This window comes from Myotis nattereri, assembly GCF_964212035.1.
Source record: "Myotis nattereri genome assembly, chromosome: X".
Classification (NCBI taxonomy): Eukaryota; Metazoa; Chordata; class Mammalia; order Chiroptera; family Vespertilionidae; genus Myotis; species Myotis nattereri.
The window spans coordinates 52,532,420-52,555,706 of record NC_138078.1 but is presented as its reverse complement, the minus strand read 5'-3'; the positions used below and the strand labels follow the sequence as shown (position 1 = coordinate 52,555,706).

At 42.0% G+C, this 23,287-nt stretch overlaps 1 protein-coding gene and 1 pseudogene across 3 annotated transcripts in view; one reads left to right on the top strand and one right to left on the bottom strand.

Moving 5' to 3' along the window:
- Positions 1-1,337: 1,337 nt before the first annotated feature.
- On the top strand, positions 1,338-1,953 carry LOC308511334 (cysteine-rich DPF motif domain-containing protein 1-like; annotated as a pseudogene). The gene is made up of 2 exons: positions 1,338-1,674; positions 1,807-1,953. The product of its transcript is annotated as a cysteine-rich DPF motif domain-containing protein 1-like (transcript).
- Positions 1,954-9,421: 7,468 nt separating this feature from the next.
- TAF1 (TATA-box binding protein associated factor 1) overlaps positions 9,422-23,287 on the bottom strand; it is an 83,446-nt gene continuing 69,580 nt past the window's right edge. For both annotated transcript variants that reach the window (XM_081080852.1, XM_081080853.1), the window contains exons 34-38: positions 22,532-22,648; positions 16,169-16,294; positions 14,181-14,337; positions 13,427-13,604; positions 9,422-11,297 (exon numbers count right to left, since the gene is read on the bottom strand). In XM_081080852.1, the coding sequence (XP_080936978.1) occupies positions 11,078-11,297; positions 13,427-13,604; positions 14,181-14,337; positions 16,169-16,294; positions 22,532-22,648 (798 nt within the window). In that variant the 3' untranslated portion in view covers positions 9,422-11,077. The remainder of the gene's footprint in view (positions 11,298-13,426; positions 13,605-14,180; positions 14,338-16,168; positions 16,295-22,531; positions 22,649-23,287) is intronic.

Here is a 23,287-nt window from a genome sequence, read left to right as displayed (position 1 = left end):
AAACATTCAAAGAAGAACTAACTCCTATACTCCTCAAACTATTTCAGAAAATCCAAGAGAAAGTAACACTTCCAAACTTTTTATGAGACCAGCATTATCTTAATTCCTTAAGCAGATAAAGACACTACAGAGAAAGAGAATTACAGGCCAATATCCTTGATGAACATAGATACTAAAATCCTCAGCAAAATATATTAAAAATCAGACCCAGCAATATATTAAAAAGATCATATAACATGACCAAGTGGGATTTATTCCAGGGATGCAAGGCTGGTACAATATTCACAAATCAATAAATGTGATACATCACATAAACAAACTGAAAGAAAGAAATTACATGATCATATCAATAGATTCAGAAAAAGCAGGTGACAAAATCCAACACCCATTTTTGATAAAAACTTCCAGCAAAGTGGAAATAGAGGGAGCATATCTCAACATGACAGAGGACATATATGACAAACCTACAACCAACTTCATACTCAATGGGCAAAACCTAAAACCGTTTCTCCTAAGAACAGGAACAAGACAGGGATGTCCTCTTTCACCACTCCTATTCAACATAGTACTGGAAGTCCTAGCCACAGCTATCAGACAAGAAGAAGAAATAAAAGCCATCCAAATTGGAAAGGAAGAAGTAAAACTCTCATTTTTTGCAGATGACATGATATTGTACATAGAAAACCCTAAAGAGTCCACCAAAAAAACGACTAGATTTAATAAATGAATTTGGCAATGTAGCAGGATACAAAGTCAACACCCAAAAATCAATGGCTTTTTTTATACACCAATAAATTCTTAGAAAGAGAAACTAAACAAATAATCCCATTTACCACTGCAACAAAAATTTAAGATACTTAGGACTAAACTTATTAACCAAGGAGGCAAAAGACCTGTACTTGGAAAACTACAGGACATTGAAAAAAGAGATAGAGGAAGATATAAACAAGTGGAAGAATATACCGTGTTCATGGATTGGTAGAATCAACCTCATTAAAATGTCCATACTACCCAAGGCAATCTACAGATTCGATGCAAACCCTATTAAAATACCAACGGCACCCTAGCGGGTTTGGCTCAGTGGATAGAGCGTTGGCCTGTGGAATGAAAGGTCCCAGGTTCAATTCTGGTCAAGGGCACATGCCCAGGTTGTGGGTTCGATCCCCAGTAGGGGGAGTGAAAGAGGCAGCCTATCAATGATTCTCTCTCATCATTGATGTTTCTATCTCTCTCTCCCTCTCCATTCCTCTCTGAAATAAATAAAAATATATTTTAAAAAATACCAACAACAGGCGGGGGCGGGTCCGGGGCGGGGCCGCACAGGCGCTGTGGGAGGGGGGTGCGGGTGGCGGTGGAGACAAAGACAAAACATCTCCAAGGCGGCCAGAGGGAGACTCCATAGGCAGATGTGGGGGAGCCGTCCTGGTGGAGGGAACAGCAAGAGCAGAGGCAGCTGAAGATGGCGTGTGAGGCAGAGCACCGTCCCCTGAGTGTGTTTGAGTGCCAGCTCTGTGCCTTGGCAGCTCCATACAGCAGAAGCCCCCCGACACCCAGTCTGTCATCCTCCTGGAGGAGAGCTACGTCATGAAGGACCCCTTCACCCCAGACAAGGACAGGTTCCTCATCCTGGGCTCCAGGTGCAGTGTCTGCGGCCAGCTGGTGTGTGTGGGCCCGAACAAGGGACCATGCTCTCCCGAGCATGGGTGTGCCAGGCCCTGTGCTTGGAGCTGCCTTAACCCTGGGGCGTCCTTCAGTCCCTTCCCCCCAAACCCAGCCAGGCGAAGCAGGACTGCACCCATTTGACAGGAATGCAGTCTGTTATACTCCAAGAGGTTCTGCCTCCCTTGTGTCCAGAAGAACCTCCAGGCCTTCCCCCAGGAGATCCAGCAGGACCTGGAGAAAAGGAAAGGCCCCGCGAAGAGGCCGGCCAGCCAGCCCAGCTCCCAGGCCTGAGTCAACGTAGGAGGCCCCGGTCGGGTGCTGAGCTGGGAGCCACCGTGTGGCCTTGTTCTAGAGCCGTGCAGAGGAGGCACCTGGGAACCCCGCCCCCACTCCAGAGGTCGCTCAGTGCTGAGCGCGGGCAGGAGACAAAGGGCGCCCAGGCTCTCAAGGGGCTGGGGCCCCACCCTCTGCAGGTCCTGCCAGCTGTGTCCTGCTCCACATGGCTGGGCTGGAGGGCCCTGCGTCCTTCCCACGAGGGGTCAGATCCAGGGGTTGTCTCCACGCGCCATGCTGCTCTGCTGGGCCCTGAACACAGCGGCGCGGGGCAAAGGCCGCTGCCATGGAGCTGTCCCCGCGTGCGGACCTCTGGCTCCCCGCAGTGGGCGGGGGCCGGGGGGGGGGGGGGGGGGGGGGGGGGGAGTGTGCTCCCTCTGGCTCTGGTTCCAGCCCCAGGCCCCCGGCTCCCTCCCCTCACGCCCTCGCCTCGGAGCCTTCTGTTGCTTGCCTGCCCCTCTCCCCAGCGAACTCAGCCTCACAGCCTCAGCATTGCGCATGGGAGCTCGCCTCCTGTCTGCGGGTTCCTGGCGGCGGGCCCTGAGTCATCTTACAGTTGCTGCATGGCCACCGTCCCAGCCCCGAGTGAGAAATGTGAATAAAGAGCCGTTTCCATCGAAAAAAAAAAATACCAACAAACATATTTCACAGATCTAGAACAAAAACTCCAAAAATGTATATGGAATAAAAAAGACACTAAATAGCTACAATTTTGAGGAAGAAAAACAAAGTTGGAGGAATCACAATACCAGGTTTCAAGTTATACTACAAAACCACCGTAATCAAAACAGTCTTTTACTGGCAAAAGAGCAGGCATATAGCTCAATGAAACAGAGAACCCAGAAATTGACCCAAGCCACTAAGCTCAATTAATATTTGACAAAGGAGGCAAGAGCATACAATGGAGTCTAGACCAGCCGTGGGCAAACTACGGCCCGCTTGAAATGAATAAAACTAAAAAAAAAGAAGACCGTACCCTTTTATGTAATGATGTTTACTTTGAATTTACATTAGTTCACACAAAAACTCCATCCATGCTTTTGTTCCGGCCCTCCGGTCCAGTTTAAGAACCCATTGTGGCCCTCGAGTCAAAAAGTTTGCCCACCCCTGGTCTAGACAGTCTCTTCAATAAATGCTGCTGGGAAAATTGGACAGATACATGAAAAAAAATGAAACTAGACCACCAACTTACACCATACACAAGATGAGTTTTATCAATAAACTCAAAATGGATAAAAGACTTAACTGTAAGTCGTGAAACCATAAAAATCGTAGAAGAAACCAAAGGCAGCAAAATATCAGACATCTATCTCTCAGAGCAATATGTTTACAGATATATCTCCTAGGGCAGTGGTCGGCAAACTCATTAGTCAACAGAGCCAAATATTAACAGTACAACAACTGAAATTTCTTTTGAGAGCCAAATTTTTTAAACTTAAACTATATAGGTAGGTACATTGTTATTAACTTAACTAGAGTACTCCTAAGCTGGCCTTTGCTAAAAACATCCTCAATCTGTTGAGGTATATTCGCTGAGGTAGACCCCTTCCAACTCTCCCATCCACACTCGTCTTGTATACTTGTTTCGTCTATCTCCTTTTGTTCATCCTCTCTGTATGTCCAAACCATCTCAACATACCTTTCTCAATCCTCAACACTGCATCTTCTTTCACTCCACAACGTTCCCTGTACGTGCGCACCCGCACGTGGTACTTTGTGGAAGAGCCACAGTCAAGGGGCCAAACCACTGTCCTAGGGCAAAGGAAACTAAGGAGAAAATAAACAAATGGGACTATATACAAATAAAACCTTCTGCACAGCAAAGAAAACCATCAACAAAACAAAAAGGGAGGCCACTGTATGGGAGAACATATTTGGCAATGATACATCTGATAAAGGGTTAATATCCAAAATCTATAAGGAACTCATACAACTTAACAAAAGGAAGACAAACAATCCAATTAAAAAATGGGCAAAGGACCTAAATAGACACTTCTCCAAGTGGACATACAGATGGCTGAGACATATGAAAAAATGTTCAAAGTCATTGATCATCAGAGAGATGAAAATTAAAATTACAATGAGATATCACGTCACACCTGTCAGAATGGCTACCATCAACAAATCAACAAATGACAAGTGCTGATGAGGAGGTGGAGAAAGGGAACACTAGTACACTGCTGATAGGAATGCAGTGTACTGGTGCAACCACTGTGGAAAACAGTATGGAGGATCCTCAAAAAATTAAATATGGAACTCCCATTTGACCTGGTGATCCCACTTTTAGGAATATATCCTAAGAAACCCAAAATACCATCTCTCATAGCCAGTTAGCCTGGAGGTCAAATCACCCCCACTATTGCCGACAACAATCAAGGCTTAACTACAACAAGACTTCACACAAAGACCACTAGGGGGTGCACCAAGAAAAGATAAAAAAATGCGGACACAAAGAAACAGGACGCAAATGTCAGAAATGGAAGATATAGAGCTCAAAACCACACTTTTAAGGTCTCTCAAGAACTGTCTAGAAGCTGCCGATAAACTTAGTAAGGCCCTCGAAAAGACTGGTGAGACCGCCGATAAATGTAGTGAGATCCTCAAGAAATCTAATGAGACCCTCGATATTATGATAAAGAACCAACTAGAAATTAAGCATACACTGACTGAAATAAAGAATATTGTACAGACTCCCAACAGCAGACCAGAGGAGCGCAAGAATCAAGTCAAAGATTCGAAATGCGAAGAAGCAAAAAACACCCAACTGGAAAAGCAAAATGAAAAAAGAATCCGAAAATACGAAGATAGTGTAAGCAGCCTCTGGGACAGCTTCAAGCGTACCAACATCAGAATTATAGGGGTGCCAGAAGATGAGAGAGAGCAAGATATTGAAAACCTATTTGAAGAAATAATGACAGAAAACTTCCCCCACCTGGTGAAAGAAATAGACTTACAGGTCCAGGAAGCGCAGAGAACCCCAAACAAAAGGAATCCAAAGAGGACCACACCAAGACACATCATAATGAAAATGCCAAGAGCAAAAGACAAAGAGAAAATCCTAAAAGCAGCAAGAGAAAGAAACTCAGTTACCTACAAGGGAATACCCATATGACTGTCAGCTGATTTCTCAACAGAAACTTTGCAGGCCAGAAGGGAATGGCAAGAAATATTCAAAGTGATGAATACCAAGAACCTACAACCAAGATTACTTTATCCAGCAAAGCTATCATTCAGAACTGAAGGTCAGATAAAGAGCTTCACAGATAAGGAAAAGCTAAAGGAGTTCATCACCACCAAACCAGTATTATATGAAATGCTGAAAGGTATCCTTTAAGAAGAGGAAGAAGAAGAAAAAGGTAAAGATACAAATTATGAACAACAAACATGCATCTATCAACAAGTGAATCTAAAAATCAAGTGAATAAATAATCTGGTGATCATAATAGAATCAGGGACATAGAAAGGGAATGGACTGACTATTCTTGGGAGGGAAAGGGGTGTGGGAGATGCGGGAAGAGACTGGACAAAAATCGTGCACCTATGGATGAGGACAGTGGGTGGGGAGTGAGGGCGGAGGGTGGGGTGGGAACTGGGAGGAGGGGAGTTATGGGGGGAAAAAAGAGGAACAAATGTAATAATCTGAAAAATAAAGATTTAATTTAAAAAAAAAAAGAAACCCGAAATACCAATCAGAAAGAATATATGCACCCATATGTTCATAGCAGCAAAATTTACAATAGCTAAGATCTGGAAACAGCCCAAGTGCCCATCGGTAGATGAGTGGATAAGAATTCTGTGGTACATTTATACCATGGAATACTATGCAGCAGTAAAAAAAGAAGAATTTCTTACCCTTTGAGACAGTGTGGAGGGACCTGGAGAGTATCACGTTAAGTGAAATAAGTCAGTCAGAGAAAGACAAGTACCACATGATCTCACTCATATGTGGAATCTAAGTAACAAAATAAACTGATCAATGGAGTGGATCCAGAGACATGGAAGTATGGAACAGCGTGTGGAATCTCAGAGGGAAGTCTGGGGAGGGTGGATGGGTGGGAAGTAATCAACCAAGGATCTTGTATGCATATATGCATAGCCAATAGCCACAGACAATGGGGCGGTGAGAGCCAAGGGCGGAGTGTGGGGGTGGGCTGGAGGTCAATGGGGAAAAAAGGGGGACATATGTAATACTTTCAACAATAAAGAATTATTATTTTTAAAATATATTTTATTGATTTTTTACAGAGAGGAAGGGAGAGAGATAGAAACATCGATGAGAGAAACATCGATCAGCCACCTCCTGCACACTCCCCACTGGGGATGTGCCTGCAACCAAGGTACATGCCCTTGACTGTAATCGAACCCGGGACCTTTCAGTCCGCAGGCCGATACTCTATCCACTGAGCCAAATTGACCACGGCAAGAATTATTTTTTTTTTAAAAAAAGAAATGGTTATTGAAAGGAAATTCACCAATCTGTCTCTTTTATCCAGGTCTTCGCCCCAAACTGCATTACCTTTTTCTGTTTCTATACTCTGACAACTGTGTTGCTAAGTACCTCTGGAGAAAATCATGTACTAAAGTACATTGGTACCATTTTAAATTAATGGTCTCTAACCTCATTGGTACATTCAACACCCAACAATCCTTTTACAGATCCTTAATCAACCCCAGTTTCCATTTCCCTCAGTGACCATTTAAAAAAAGAAACACTTAAACATTAATAGAAGGGTTTATAGTGAAAAGAACAAGCCCTCCACCTACTCTACCTCACAGGTGTTAACAGTTTGAACTGCATCTTGGCAAATCTTTTCTGTGAATATGCAAACATGGATTTATATCTTTTTCCCCCCAAAGAAATGAAATTAAATGCTGCCTACCATTCTATCACTTATTTTTTCAAGAATATCTTTGAGAATACAATGCTAAGTGAATTAAGTCAAAAAGAGAAAGAAATAATATATGATTTCACTTATATGAGGAATCTAAAAAAGTGAACAAAACAAAACAAAAATAAACTCACAGATACAAAGATCAGATTGGTGGTTACCGAAGGGGAAGGGAGTTAGGCCGAAGGGGTGAAGGTGGTCAATTGAATGGAGATGGATAGTAACTACTTTTGAGAGTGATCACATTGTACTCCAGGAACTATATAATAAAAAAAAAATATCTACCCCTTTTAGCTCATATAGACTTTCCTCGTGATTTATAAGTTGCATTTTTTTTTATTTTTTTACTGAATGGATGTATCATAATTCAACATCTCTGTTACTGAGGAACATTTAGCTGGTTTCCAGTTTTTCTTTATCTCCCTCAGTATTCAAGCTGCCGCCCCATTTTCACTTTTCTCACAAGGATGATCTTACCTATTTCACACAGGAAACTGAAGCTATGAACTATGCACTTCTTTGACTTCCTATCTCCCTTATCTACACACTGATCTATAACTACTTCCATCCTTTCCTCTATATCAGGGAAAGTTCTCTTCTCCTACAGGAGGGAATGGTAACTAACATGCCCTCTTGTTTTCACAAAGGTCTTTCCCACAATTGTCCTCCCTTGCTTTTTTCTAACCTCTCCTCTATTGCTTTCAATCCTAAGCTGATGTAAGCAGGCTTATTTATCTTCCATCTTAAGACTCTCCCTCTTTTATTCCTCACAGCCTAGCTTCTTGAAAGTGTAGAGTATGATCTCTATTGTCATTTCTTCATCTTCCACCTGTTCCTCACCCTGTTCTGGTTGATTCCAGTCTCACTATGACTCTACAGCTGCTTTTGCTAACTAAGGACACCAGGGACTTCCTAGTTACCAAAACCCAAAGGCTGTCTCTTGGGATTCATTGTACTTCACCTCTCTGTGGAATATACGTTGTCTTTTTTATGCTTTAAAACTCCTTCCTTGGGTTGAGAGATAGCACTCTTCAGGTTTTCCTTCCATTTCTCACCACCCATAAATATTCTTCTTCTACTGGATTCTGTCCTCCATGCTCTTCTGACTCTACACATGCATCCTGGGCGATCTCACCTACTCCCAAGGTTGCACAAACCCTAAATTTTATACCTATCACTAGAAGCCCAGTGCACCAGATTCATGCACTGGGGGGCGGGGAGGGATCCCTCAGCCTGGTGTGTGCCCTCTTGCAGTCCAGGAGCCCTCGGAAGATGTCCGGGGGATCAGGCCTAAGCTGGCCGTCAGACATCGCTCTCGCAGTCCAGGGCTTTCACAGTCAGGGATCCCTCACTTTTTACCACTCGCCTGCAGTGGAGGCGGGAGAGGCTCCCGCCATAGCTGCTGTGCTCACCAGCCATGAGCCAGCTCAAGGCTTCTGGCTGTGTGGTGCTCCCCCTGTGGGAGCACACTGACCACCAGGGGGCAGCTCCTGTGTTGAGCGTCTGCCCCCTGGTGGTCAGTGTGCATCATAGCGAACTGGTCGGTCCGCCGTTTGGTCAATTTGCATATTGGCCTTTTATAGGATACTTACATGGGATACTTTAAACTTGCATGCTTCCAATCAGGCTTAGCTATTTCTCCTACCTTCCACCCTCACCCTGTTCAGAGAATGGCACCACTATTTACCTAGTCACCTAAGTCAGAAACTTAGATTCTGTTTACTTTCCATTATCCAATCGGTCACCAAGATGCACTTCTTATTCCCCCTACTGCCAATGCCTCAGCCATTTTAAGTTTCTGTTATACTCCTCCAGCATCACTCCCCAGTCCACCCATTTTCACACTGCTGCCAGAGTGATCTCTCTAAAATGAGGATTTGATCCTGAGCCTTGTAATCACTATGCTACATATGTTCTCTGTATTCAAACCATCCAAAACTACTTGTCCCATGAATACGCCATGTAGTTTCATGCCCCTAAGTCCTGTTCTCTCTGCCTAGAATGCCCTCTTCCCTTCCCTCCTTCCTATTCTTCATAATCTATCACAAGGGTCTCCTTTTGAAGATTTCCCATTCTTACTCCGTAAGCAGTTGGTAACTCCTTCCTCTCACCACAGAACCTTGTAAATATGTATCGCAATGATCACTTTTTATTCAACTTATTTACATATCTACCTCTTATTCTAAATCTAAGTTCTCTGCAATTAGAAACTATATTTTATTTCTGTATCAGCATCTAGCAGACTGCTTGATAAAAATAGGTTGATAAATGTTGAACGAATGTATGAATACCCTGAACCTACTCACTCTCCCAAACCAAAATTCTAAAAGCCACCTTACATTCCTTGTCTTCTTCCACCCCCAAATGCTAATTTAATTGGTTATCAAGTTCTATTGATTCTATTCCTTAAAGATCTCTCGAATTCATCCCGATCTTACCATCTTAATGCCAAAGCCTTAGTTTGGGCCCCATTACTCCTTACTTGAACTAGATTTGCTCCCCTCCAAACCACTCTCCACACTACTGCTTCATTTTTTAAAAACATTTTTATTACAAAAATAATACATACTTGTAAAAAATTCAAACAATACAGAAATAAAAGCACAGTACCCCACCCAGCATACATACAACCATATAAGCCCCCTCACCTCCAAGCTCATTCCCCAGAGGTTATCACTGTGAACAATTTTAGCAAATATCCTTTTAGACCCTTTCCTTTGCACACACAAATATATATAAACACATATAAATATGACACACATGATTTTGTCTTTTACAAAAATGGGATCACACTTGTTACATGATTCTTCAATTTCTTTCTTCATTCAATGTACAGAAAATTTCTAAAACAAAAACCTGATTATATCACTCCACTAGAGCTCCTCAATTCCTATAAAATTCATATTAATTAGCATCAAAATCAAAGCTCCCTATATGCTTACTGTCCATCTTCCAGTCTCCTCTCTAGCCAATCCAGCATTAAAGGACTGGAACTAAACCACCTTAAATCCTTTCTGGAACAAGGCAGGTACAAACAAACAAACAAACAAACAAACAAACTAGGAACACACTCTGCCATTTCTAGACTTCAGCCTTTTCACTTCATGTTACATTCTGCCTGGACTTTCCCATCTAGCAAGCTCCTACTAATTCTTCAACAATCAGCTTATAAATGACCTCAAGGAAGACTTCCCTGACTTTTTCAGACATGATCACTCCTCTATTTTCTCCTATACTTTATATCTAGCTCTTTAATTGCACTTCTCTCACAGAACTGTAATGCTTTATTAACATGTTTTGAATTTCACTCCCCTTCCCCCAACTTGATGGTAAGCTCTTTGGGTTAAAGGATTGTGTCTTATTTAGCTTTGCATCCCAAGGATCTGATAGAGTGCTTATGATAAAGCAGATGTTTAATAACAAATCTGTTGAGAATTTTATGATTCTAGGAACATTTACTGAGTACCTACTATGCACAGAACCATATCCTAAGCATGAAAAGAAACAGAAGACACAGTCTTTGCCCCAAGGAACTTAACATTTTCCTATCATTTCTCGTGGGGGTGGGGGACAGAACACATTTACATGGCAACATATCACTTCTGACAAACAGGCTGTTTCAAAGATTTGTAATCATTTGCCTCAAACCCATTTAGGAACAAGGCACTGCATAATCAAATAAATAAAATAATGGGCAGTTTGTTCAATAGGTTTATGTGTTCAGTGTGGCATAGAGACCACCAGAAAGAACCCAATTCCCTGTCCCAGCAGGGGGGCTGTCACCTGTTCCAGCCTGCTAGAAAACTGAAATGATACCATGCTTGGAAAATTTCTAATATACCAAGAGAACATAAAGCTATTAGTCCTTTCATAATTTCTCCTCCTTCCTCAGGGAAAAATGATACAAAGATCAATTAATGAAGTTAAATGCAAGCACTGAAGGAGGAGGAGATTGCTCTATTTTTATCAGTGTAAGGGGGAAGGGAGTTGCTTGATTTTAATCCAAAGGGTGACATTGCCCCAGGAAGATCAGGAGAGGCGATTAGTTCATTATTATTTACTTACTATTTTTTAAAGGCTAAGGTGTTAATTAATCTGGTGATTTCAGGATCAGACACTGTACAAATATAAACAAATTAAATCACCTAGACTGGAGAACAGGGAAGGCTGACCAAGGAGGCCCAAAGGAAGCCTCATTCATCAGAGTCCAAGTCACTGTCCCCAGCAATGGAGTGGAAATCCTCACTGTCCTCCTCGTCCTCTGACAGGTGGACCTGGCATAGCACGCTCGGCCCAGAGCGCTGCTCTTCCTCCTCATCTTCTTCCTCCTCTGATACCTCATACCCACCGATGCTGCTGAAGCTTGTGTCTTGGGTGTTCGACTTGGGATCAGGCTCCTCATAGCTCCCATAACTGAGAAGAGAAACATGTCATCTCTCAAGCTCGGGCATCATCCTCTAGCTGACCAGTCCCGTTTTTGGTGCTACCAAGGGATCAGCCCATCTCACCTCCCCTGGACACTAAAGTGACTAGTTCTGGACTGTTCTACAGGTCCCTAAGAGAAAAGTGATCCTGTTCAAAAACGTCAACTTGCCAACTGCATATACACAAGAAGCAGAATGAAAGAAACTCTACTATGCTCGAACAACACACTGCCAGCTTATGTGACCATAAATGCTCTGATAGCCTCATAGTTTCATCTACCACTTATTGCTTTACTCATCTACATTTCCAAATAATCAACAGTCCTAAAGATTCTACCTCTTCAATATATCTTGTCTTTATCCCCTTCTTCCCATCCCTACTCTGCATGCCTTGCCTTAATCCTTTGTTATCTCTGGCCATCACCACTGAAATCAGTCTTCATGCCTCTAGTCTTACTCTCCTTCAATTAATCACACTTCTGCCAGAGTGTGCTTTATTTTTTGTTTGTTTGTTTATTCTTAATTTTACTTTAAAAAATCACATAAATAATGCACGTTCATTGGTTTAAAAAAATCAGATTATACAACCAGAAAAAAAGAAAAAATCACCAATAACTCCACTACCCAGAGGTAATATTTTGGTATATACGATCTTCCAACTTTTTTTCTATGCACTTCACTTAAATGTTTAAACATTTTTTATTTACAAAATTAGAATCATCTATATACTCTTTAGGAATCTGCTTTTGTCACTAATGATTATAATGAACATCTTTATAAACATACATCTACAGAATAATTTTTATAGATGCAAGGTATTCCACTGTATGGCTGTGACATAATTTACTTAACAGTCTCTCACTAAGACGTTTAAGCTGTCTCTAATTTTCCCACTATTAGAAACAATGCTGTGATAAACATCCTTGTACAAACATTCTGATGAAGGTGTTTTATTATTCCCGTAGCATTTCCTACACATGAAATTTTGGGGTCAAAATGGATGCATACTTTCAAAATTTTTATTTCTGATTCAGCTGTTTCCTTCTCTAACCAGCTCCCCTACCCCACTCCTATCCAAGCCCCAGAAAAATCCTGTGGTTGCCTATCACAGCACTTTTCATGTTACACTGTGACCGGTCAGTCATCTGTTGACCTGTTTTAGGTCCCCCATGAACTCCACAGAGGAAGGGACCATATCATAGTGACTTTTGTACTCGTGATAAATATTTGCTAAATGAATAAATTAAGACTCTAACTGCTTCCGGGCTACCTCCGGCTAGATGTATCATATAAGTACGTACCTTAAATCCAACATGTCCAAACACAAATTCATTTTTTCCTCCTTTCCCACCCCACCTTATGCCTGTTCTTCCCATCTCATTGACATTCCCATTCATTTTTTACCTGATCTAAATCCAGTCCATCTACCCTCTAAATAGCTCTTGAATATGTCCCTTTCTCCTCCCTAACAGATCCCAGTTGAGATCCTTATCGTTTTCATAGTTATTTAATACACAAATTTGATGTTACTTCCTTTTCTATAAATGATTCCCATTACCTCAAATCCGAATGTTTTAGCATGCCATTTAAGGTCTTCTGCAATATAAAACGTTGCTACCTTTAGAGCCATATCGCCCAACAACCTCCCTTCACTTTGGAACATACTTTGTTACATTTCTGTGCCTTTGAACATATTGTTACATCACTAAGGATCTCCTCACCTGCTGCGACTTATCTACTTAGTAGACTATTATTCATCTTGTAAGGCCCAGTTCAAATGTTCCCTGTCTGTGAAACTTTCCCGGTTTACTCCCAAGCAGGGTGAAACACCTCCTCCTCACTGGTGATTTGACACTTCGTACTTAAATTATGCTGTAGCACTTATCACATTGTATTTGTAATGATTTTGTTTGTATCAGTCTCTTCCACTAGACTGTGAGCTCCTCAAGGGCAGGATAAATCTTGTTCCTCTGTGTATTCCCAAGGGCCTACCACAGTGCCTGGCCCTTCTAGGCGCTCAGGAAATGTTTGATGGATGAAAGTAATCTGATGCTGGGCCCTTTGACATCATAGCTGGGCACTGATGCCACAGCCCTGTAGCATGTTGCTGTCGATTACCTGATGTTGCTATCCTCCAAACCATGAGAAGCCTCCCCACTGTCTCCCTCATAGGACATCATGCTTTCTTCATTTTCCATGCCCATCCTTGTGTTCTCCTGAAGCATGCGGGGCTGTTTGGGTATTATCCCACCAGATCCCACATCAGAGTCACTTCCACTTTCACTCAGTTGGATAGCTGTGAAAAGAGATTCTGAGGTAAGCTTGACAGAATTAACATCTTTGGCTTGGTCTTCCAAAACTAGTTACCCCCACACATCTATATAGGTATCTTGCCTGGACTTCTCACCTCACTTAGGGTCAACAATGGCAAGATCTGTAGTTTAGAAACTGAATCCAAATAACCGTTTTTTCTTTTCCATCTCAGTTCAATCTATCTGTTTTTCTTGTATCTTTTTCTCCTATACTTTTCTCTTGCCATTGCCACTGACCCACAAAACATCTCAAAACAGGATCTTTTTTCTTAATTTTACTTCCCTATTGCTACATTTAACACTTCTTTTCTGTTTTTATCAAGTATTCAAATAAAAGGTGCTACTTAGGCACTGTCAACTTTTGTATCTCCTGTGTTTTATTTCTTAACTTCCTCTAAGGCTAATGAATTTGATCAGCCTACCACTGAGTGCTCTGTACTCTGAGGTCTACTAGTATTAGAACTTCATTAAAAGAGCATATGTGGCCAAGAGCCTCCTATCCAGTCCTGAGGGTGCTATGGTGAGCTACCCAGTTACAGAAGCAAAGGAGCAAGACTTACCAGAGAAAGGATTATCTCCTTCTTCATCACTGCCAGCATCTTCCTCATCATCTTCTCCTTCAGACATAAGCAAATCCTCATACAGGACACTGGCTTGAGGCTGTTGCACGGTTCCTTCCTCTTCATCTGCAAGATCACCATCTGCATCTTCACCTTCCTGAATAGGACCAGTTGGGGGTCAAAGTCCAATCAATCACTCAAGTAAGAGACCAGACACCAACAGCCTCCCTAGCTGCCTCACAAGAAATCAAGTAATTTTAGTAGCTAGACTTGTTTAGCTGGTTCCAAGGATTAAAGTCAGACTGGGACTCACTATGGAGACTCTCTGATATCGCCTTGGGATTTGGCCTGCCCTCTGGTTGGGCTCCTAGCATATAAAGGTATAATGCAACCATAGCTTTCTATAAGCATACTCACTGGGGCTGGAGTCTTAGTTTTCCCCTGGCGCATCTGAGTAAGGAACACAAATAGCACATCATTGAGGGACGTGCCTGTAGGAGGAGTTAATGAGGGCTCTCACTCTGGATAGATGCCCCTCCCTGATATCCTAGCCAACTCCACAGCTAGTGGGAGCTGTTAACACAGCTCAATACATATGCATTTTCCCCCATTCATTCTTTGGAAATCACAGTAAGGGTAAAAAAACCAAAGAACAGGAAGGTCCTTGGTCTACTCTTACTATATCATCAAAAGGAGCCTCTTCCATTCTAATCCAAACTTTCCTTAGCTTGAGTTGAACATTTTGAGATAGAAAAAAATCCTTTTGTGTTTTGCACTCTCCAGTAGAACCCTGACTGAGATAAGCTGATAGGATTTCTGGCTTCAGATCAGAAGTATCTTCTGCCTCGGCCAGAGTGGTTAGGGTACTGGCCCACGGACAGAAGGGTCTCTGGTTTGATTCCTGGTCAAGGGCAAGTACCTCAGTTGCAGGTTCTATTCCCGACCTCGGTTAAGCGGGAGGCAACCAATTAATGTGTCTCTCACGTTGATTTCTTTTTTCTCTCACCCTCGTCCCTCCCTAAAGCTCAATGAAAAAAAAAAATCCTCAGGTTAAGATTTTTAAAAATTAGTAAAAATAAAGAAGTGTCTTCTGATACCACTAGAAACAGCCAATTTAAAAAATTTAATCTAATTTCATAAATAATTTTAATTTAGATTATAGCATACATACAGTAGAGTAGCAGAGCAATTATTTTGAACTCTGTCTCTGAATACAGCTGTTCTTTTTAGTCACCTGTCAGGTTGCTCTGATGTATCATATACTTTTCACACTTGTGCCTTCCCTGAAGTTCTGCTGTGCCTGACTTTGCCCATTGGGACAGGCAGTAGAGAGTAATTTTGGTGGATAGGCTTGTTTATCTGGTTTGAAGGATTAAAGTCAGACTAGGACTCACTATGGAGACTCTCTGATAATGCCTTGGGATTTGGCCTGCCCTGTACTGGTGGGGGCTTCTATATCATATAAAGCAGCAGTTCTCAACCTGTGGGTCGCGACCCCTTTGGCGGTCGAATGACCCTTTCACAGGGGTCGCCTAAGACCATCCTGCATATCAGATATTTACATTATGATTCATAACAGTAGCGACATTACAGTTATGAAGTAGCAACGAAAATAATTTTATGGTTGGGTCACAACATGAGGAACTGTATTTAAAGGGCCAGAAGGTTGAGAACCACTGATATAAAGATATAATGTAACCATAGGTTTCTGTAAGCATACTCACTGGGGCTGGAATCTTTGGTTTCCCATCTCCTCTTCATCATCATTATACCTTTCAATATCTACATCAGAGTCTTCCTCACCCAGCCTACCTCAGCCCTGGAGCATCATGCGACCTGCCACCTTCCCACCTTGAAATCACATTCTTAACCTGTATTCCCAGAGCCAAGGAGCTCAATTATCCTTGACACATGTCATATACCCCCACCACCACTCCCCCACTCTGATGTATACTACCAATCTCACAAAGAGAAAAAGAATATCCTACCTGTGTCGCCTGCTTTTCTGGAGTGGTAGTAGGAATATCCAGGACAGACATATTGCTCTCATCTTGAAATACAGAGGCATCTCGAGACATACTGAGGGATGTGTTGGTATCATATAAATCAGGTGGCTGTGGCACAAATCATATAACTTAGCTTCTATTTAGGAAAGGGAGTAAGAACTACAGAGATGCCCCTTTAGAGCACTCACTGAAGAAAAAGGTCATGCAGACAAATCCATTTATTGAGAAAACACAGCTTGAAACAACTTTATGGACAGGTTTTGGGGAATCTTAAAAATGTTGCTCCTTCTAGTAGAGAGGCATCTAATGTGTATGCTCATTAGATTCCTGAAGCAGAAAGTATCAAAGTTATGGGACAATTTACGTCCTCACAGCTTTCTGGTCAACAACTTAGCTTCTTCTAAGCCTTGCCTTATTGTTTTTTAGGCCCAGAACTTCATACCAGTGCTATTTTGATTGGTTTAGTGATACCTAATAGGAAATGGGATTAAGAAATTTCAATACCAATAAGAGCTCATCAGAGGATGCTATGAGGCAAAATGGTGTGGTGAAAAATCATGGACTTTGAAGTAAACTGCCCTGGGTTTGAGTCCTGGCTCCATCACTTGCTGAATAACTTTAACAAATTACTTAATCTCTCTAAATCTTGGTTTCCTCAATTGTAAAACATGGTTGTTGGGAGATTTAAGAGATGTATAAACTCCTTACCCAATGCCTGGTATTCGATAAATTATAGATACCTTCTTCCCTATCCTGAAGAGAACAATGATTTAGCAAATAGATTTATTCACTGACAATAGGGTAGGAAGAATCAATAAAGAACAGGCTGGAGAAATAGGAAAGTGTTCTCTGAGGATAAAAATATTATGCAGCTATTTAAAGAATCTTATTTTCAAAGACTAGTTAATAAAGTACTTGTAATACAATGTGAAGTGAAAACAATAAGACCCAAAAACATCTTGACCAATTTCATTTTAAAAGTTGTTTGTAGGCGAAAGTGAAAAAATTTGGAGAAACTAAGATGGCGGCATAGATAAAGACCGGGAAATCGCCGTCCCACACAACAATTGAAAAATACGGCAAAGGTCGGAGCAAACATCATACCGAACAACAGGAAGGCTGGCTGAGTGTAATTTCTACAACTAGAAGAAAAGAAAAGCACGCTGAGAGCCAGAGGAGCTGCGGAGGCTGAGTGCAGAGGTACGGCGGCGGCTCGCGCGGAAAGGCGGTGGCACCTGAGGATGCGGCTGTCTTTTTGAATCACAAGCTCCGGACTGCTCTGAACTCCGGTTCCAGCAAGTCTCTGGGGACCCAGGTCTCATACGGGGAGAAGCTGCTCTGTCAGGTGGCAGCGGGCGAACTTGAGGGCAGCTTTCCCTCAGAGGTGCTTGCAGCCGTTACCGGGACACTGAGACGCGCCACTCCGGGCGCGGAGAATCACCATAGCTGCATTCTCCGCCCTTTGACTACCTGAGACCCCGCCCCACCCAGGCTGGGGCAGAGGCTTTTGCATGTGAATGCCCCGGCCCTTTGCAACCTGATAATTACCTAATTGCAGCCGGGCCAGCCAGACCTGGAACTTCCAAGAGAAGGTCCAAGGCCCCGCAGCGGCTTGCATTGCTTCACAGCTGAGCCTCTTCGTGGCCCCAGCTGTGAGGCCTCAGTCAGGAGCTGAATTAGCACCTCCTTAGATCCAGGAGCCACTGTACCCAGTGGTCAGAGGGGGACCATTCTCCCACTTCAGACACAGCTGCTTCCCACAGCCAATTGGCCTGGAGGTCAATTCCTCCCAGTGATCCTACAACATCCAAGGAACCAAGAGTGCACCAAGAGTGTCCACCCCAGGTAACTGGGGAGGCTGAGCCACTGGGCCCTACGGGACACCTGGAGCGCAGGGCCATTCTATCAACACAGGGAAGCAGCCAAAATGCGGAGACAAAGAAACAGGTCACAATTGGCAGAAACGGAGGAGGCCAGACGACTGGATATAGAGTTCAAGGCCACGTTTATAAGGTTTGTCAAGAATTTTATGGAAACCGCCGATAAATTTAATGAATCCCTCAAGGAGTATAGTGAGACCATGGAGGACATGAAAAAGGACCAACTAGAAATTAAGCATACACTGACTGAAATAAAGAATAATTTACAGAGATCCAACAGCAGACAAGAGGATCCCAAGAATCAAGTCAAAGATTTGAAATACAAAGAAACAAAAAAATACCCAACCGAAAAAGAAAAAAGAAAAGAGATTCAAAAAATATGAAGGCAGTGTAAGGAACCTCTGGGACAACTTCAAGCGTACCAACATCAGAATTATAGGGGTACCAGAAGGAGAGAGAGGGCAAGATATTGAAAACCTTTTTGAAGAAATAATGACAGAAAACTTCCCCCACCTGGTGAAAGAAATGGATTTGCAAGTCCAGGAAGCGCAGAGAACCCCAAACAAAAGGAATCCAAAGAGGACCACACCAAGACACATCATCATTAAAATGCCAAGAGCAAAAGATAAGGAGAGAATCTTAAAAGCAGCAAGAGAAAGACAGTCAGTTACCTACAAGGGAGTACCCATTCGACTGTCAGCTGATTTCTCAACAGAAACCATGCAGGCCAGAAGAGAGTGGCAAGAAATATTCAAAGAGATGAATAGCAAGAACCTGCAACCAAGATTACTTTATCCAGCAAAGCTATCATTCAGAATGGAAGGTCAGATAAAGAGCTTCACGGATAAGAAAAAGCTAAAGGAGTTCATCACCACCAAAGCAGCATTATATGAAATGCTGAAAGGTATTCTTTAAGAAGAGGAAGAAGAAAAAGGAACTCTTACCATTTGCCACAGCATGGATGGAACTGGAGAGCGGATAAATACCACAGGATCTCACTCATATGTGGAATATAATGAACAACATAAACTGATGAACAAGGACTGATCCAGAGATGGAGAGGCATTGATTGGACTGTCGGGCCTTGGAGGGAAGGTAGGGGAGGGTGGGGGCAAGGGGGAAAGATCAACCAAAGGACTTATATGCAAGCATATAGGCCTAACCAATGGACACGGACAACGGGGGGTGAGGGGATGAGAGGGGGGGGGGGGGGTAGAGGGTACACATGTGTAATATCTTAATCAATAAAAAATATTAAAAAAAAAAAGTTGTTTGTAGGCCTGATTGGTGTTGCTCAGTGGTTGAGTGTCGATCCATGAACCAAGAGGTCACCAGTTCGATTCATGGTCAGGGCACATGCCCAGCTTATGGGCTGGATCCCCAATAGGGGATGATTGATGTTTCTCTCTCAGCAATGTTTCTATCTCTCTATCCCTCTCCCTTCCTCTCAAAAATCAATAAAAACATTTTTTTAAAAGTTGTCTATAGCCCTAGCTGGTTTGGCTCAGTGGATAAGAGTGTCAGCCTGTGGACCGAAGGGTCCTGGGTTCCATTCCAGTTAAGGGCACGTACCTCGGTTGCAGGCTCCTTCCAGGCCCAGGCCCTGGTCAGGGCATGTGCAGGAGGCAACCAATCAATGTGTTTCTCTCACATCAATGTTCTCTCTGTCTTTCCCTCTCTCTCTTCCACTCTCCCTAAAAATCAATGGAAAAATAGCCTCAGGGAGGGTTTAAAAAAATGTTTGTCTATAAACACACACCAAATGTGCACAGTGGTTAATTCTGAGTGGTGAACTTTATTTTAGGGAACTTATTTCTTCTTTATATTTTCCAATTTTTTCCCAATGAACATGTTAATTTTATTTTAAAAAAAACAACATGTTACTTTGTGGGGTTTTTTTTTTAACAAGCAAGGCTGACTGAGAAGAGTGTTTTGGAGACAGGGAGGTCAAACAGAATTTAAAGGATGACAGAGCAGATAAACTAATTATGGGACAGAAGAAAAAATCAAAAAATGAAAGGCTCTATGGGAAACTGCAAAGTAAGCAGTTTTAAATAAAGTATTAAGCTGAATGTACGATGATACAATACAAGCTAGGCAGAAATGGCTGAGTGAAAATAAATTATTGACTATCATCATTTAGAGCTGGAAGTAAAATATGGTTACTGTTATGTTTCTATACAGTCATAATTGTATTATGACAGGTTAAACTTATGCAACACTCTAATAACATTTGGGTTTGAGAGTAGTAATGAGTAAGGACAATCACTCATGTGCATCTTCCTCAGGTTAAGAGGTAATGAACTGGGCTTATTATTTTAAAATTTGTATATATGAGTAAAGGCAATGATGAGAGGGTGAACTGGAATAATGAAGAGGAACTACCTACACCCTATTCTTCATAGAAGACCCTCTAATTGCACCAAACTACAGCTACTGCTCAGGAGGGAGAATAGTTGCCAGGTTTGCTTTAGCCATTTGACACAGCATGGGATGGGTAGAGAAGGAAGGAAGAAGACTTTCAGGTCTAAGGCTCTGACTCACCAAAGAACTGGGCCCATGCTGTCATACACTAGGCAAACCATGTGCCACTTCGTGGCTAGAATGTCCTGGGGAAGGATGGCTAAAACCCAGGCTTTAACTTACCAGAAAGCACCTGGTGGAAGCTGTAGGCCTATTAGCAAATAAGGCCTTCCCAGGCAACATCACTCACCCAAGCCCCCCTGACCCAATCTGCCCAACACACTTCAAAAACCTTTTCTTGTTATGGGCCTGGAAGAAATACCTTAGGAGTTATACATGGCCCCTCAGTAACCTATGTTTTGTAATGAAAGAGAGAGTAAAAGATAGATAGGACGAGTGCATGAATGAGATATAGACAGCAATAATCCAACAGAAATCATTTAGGTTGCATTATCAGTACAGAGCAAAACCTGAGTAGAATGAAAAAAAGTTTTTCAATGGGAATTGAGAAAATTTTGCATTAAAATACTTGGTTAGCCCGGCCAGCGTGCCTCAGTGGTTGAACATCAACCTATGAACCAGGAGGTCAACAGTTCGATTCTTGGGCACATGCCTGGGTTACAGGCTTGGTCCCCAGTTGGGGGTGTGCAGGAAGTAGCCAATCAATGACTCTTTGTCATCATTGATGTTTCTATCTATTTCTCCCTTTCCCTTCCTCTCTGAAATCAATAAAAATTATTTTTTAAAAAATTTGGTTAAATTTGAAAGGGCCTTTGAAAACTTTGTAGACAACTTTTGTACAGATAAGAAAACAAACATTTACTGAATGCTTACCTAGTGTGCCAGGCTAAAATTAATTTATTTCATATTTACAATAATCTGGAAAAGTACATTTTAGAGAAAAGGAAACTGAGTTAGGAGATTAAGTTAACTTCCCCCAAGTTCACAAAACTAAAAAGTAGCAGAGCTAAGATTCAAACCCAGCCTATTTTATGCCAAACTTCATGTACTTTCTACTTTACCTTAGTGCATCCAATATAGTAAGCAAGCTATATTCTGGGTAAGTTCTATTCTTCAAATATGCCATCTCTCTTAAGAGCATAGTATTGATGAATATACTCATTATATTCAAGGGTAAGAACAAAATCACTAAAATTTCTTATTAATCCTACTCTCTAGTCTAGTCTTTAAGATGATAAATATTACCTGTCTCATTTACAAAGTGTGGGAATCAATCCAGGAAAATGGGTGACATCTGAGCTACACTAAGATACATCTGAGGGAATGAATAATCAGGCATATATAAGGCATAGGAACAATGTGGCTTGCATCTATAATTGAGAAGTATATACCCTAGGGACGTGCCAGAGCCCCAATTCATAGGTAAGGGAGCTCCAGAGACTCAAGAGGAAGGCCTCTGGCCATAGTAGTCAGGAATCTGGTATTCCTCCATACTGCTTAAACAACTAAGACCCACCCCACTCATTCATCCCACACCTGACTCTTCTGAATTCAATAAGGCCACCAAGACCCATGGCCCTCACTCACCTTAGCCTTTGAGAAGACAAGAAAGCACACGAAAGGCATAGGAAGAGGAAGGACAGAGAAGAAGGGTATCTCAGTAAACACAGCTGTTAACATGCTCCCAATTTCCCAAACCAAAAGAACTATAAGAGGTTCCTACATGTATCACATGATCTCACTTATATGTAGAATCTAATGAACAAAATAAACTGATAAACAAAACAGAACCAGAGACATTGAAGCATGCAATAGACTGAAATATTTCAGAGGGAAGGGAGTGCAGGTGGGAAGAGATTAAACAAAAAAATGTATATGCATATATGCATAACCCATGGCCACAGACAATAGTGTAGTGAAGGCCTGGGGAGGGGCGGAAGCAGGGTGGAGGGCGCCAAGGGGAGAAAAAGAAGGGGACATCTGTAATATTTTCAAAAATAAAGATTAAAAAAAAGAGGAGGTTCCTAGTCCTCAGACTCACCTGAGGTGTGTAAGGCCCTGGGGTCATTGGGTCCAAACTGTCTAATTCTGCTTCTTCCAAAGCTGCTTCTTTAGCTGTACAAATATCCTTCTCAAGTTGAGTCAAATGTTCATCATACTGAGAAATAAAAGTAATGAATTCATTGAAAATGTGTTTTAAACACTAGGGATACAAAAGTAAACAAAGCAGAGAAAAATTTCTGTCTTCATGGAGCTTCTATTCTAGAGGCAGGACACATGACAAAGTAAATAGTTACAGGGTGTCCCAAAAAAATGTATACACACTTTAATAGCTGATAGCTCAATTTTTAAAATGAAATGTATTTTAATAAACACTGCCTTTATAATTACTCCAAGTGTACGTACATATTTTTTGGGACACCCTATATAGTTTGTTAAAAAAAAAAAAATTTAGGTACCATCTCACACCTGTCAGAATGGCTATCATCAACAAATCAACAAATGACAAGTGCTGGAGAGGATGTGGAAAAAAGGGAACACTCGTGCACTGCTGGTGGGAATGCAGACTGGTGCAGCCACTATGGAAGACAGTATGGAGTTTCCTCAAAAAACTAAAAATGGAACTCCCATTTGACCCCGTGATCCCACTTCTAGGAATATATTCCAAGAAAACAGAAACACCAATCAGAAAGGATATATGCACCCCTATGTTCATAGCAGCACAATTCACCATAGCTAACATCTGGAAACAGCCTAAGTGCCCATCAGCAGATGAATGGATTAGAAAACTGTGGTA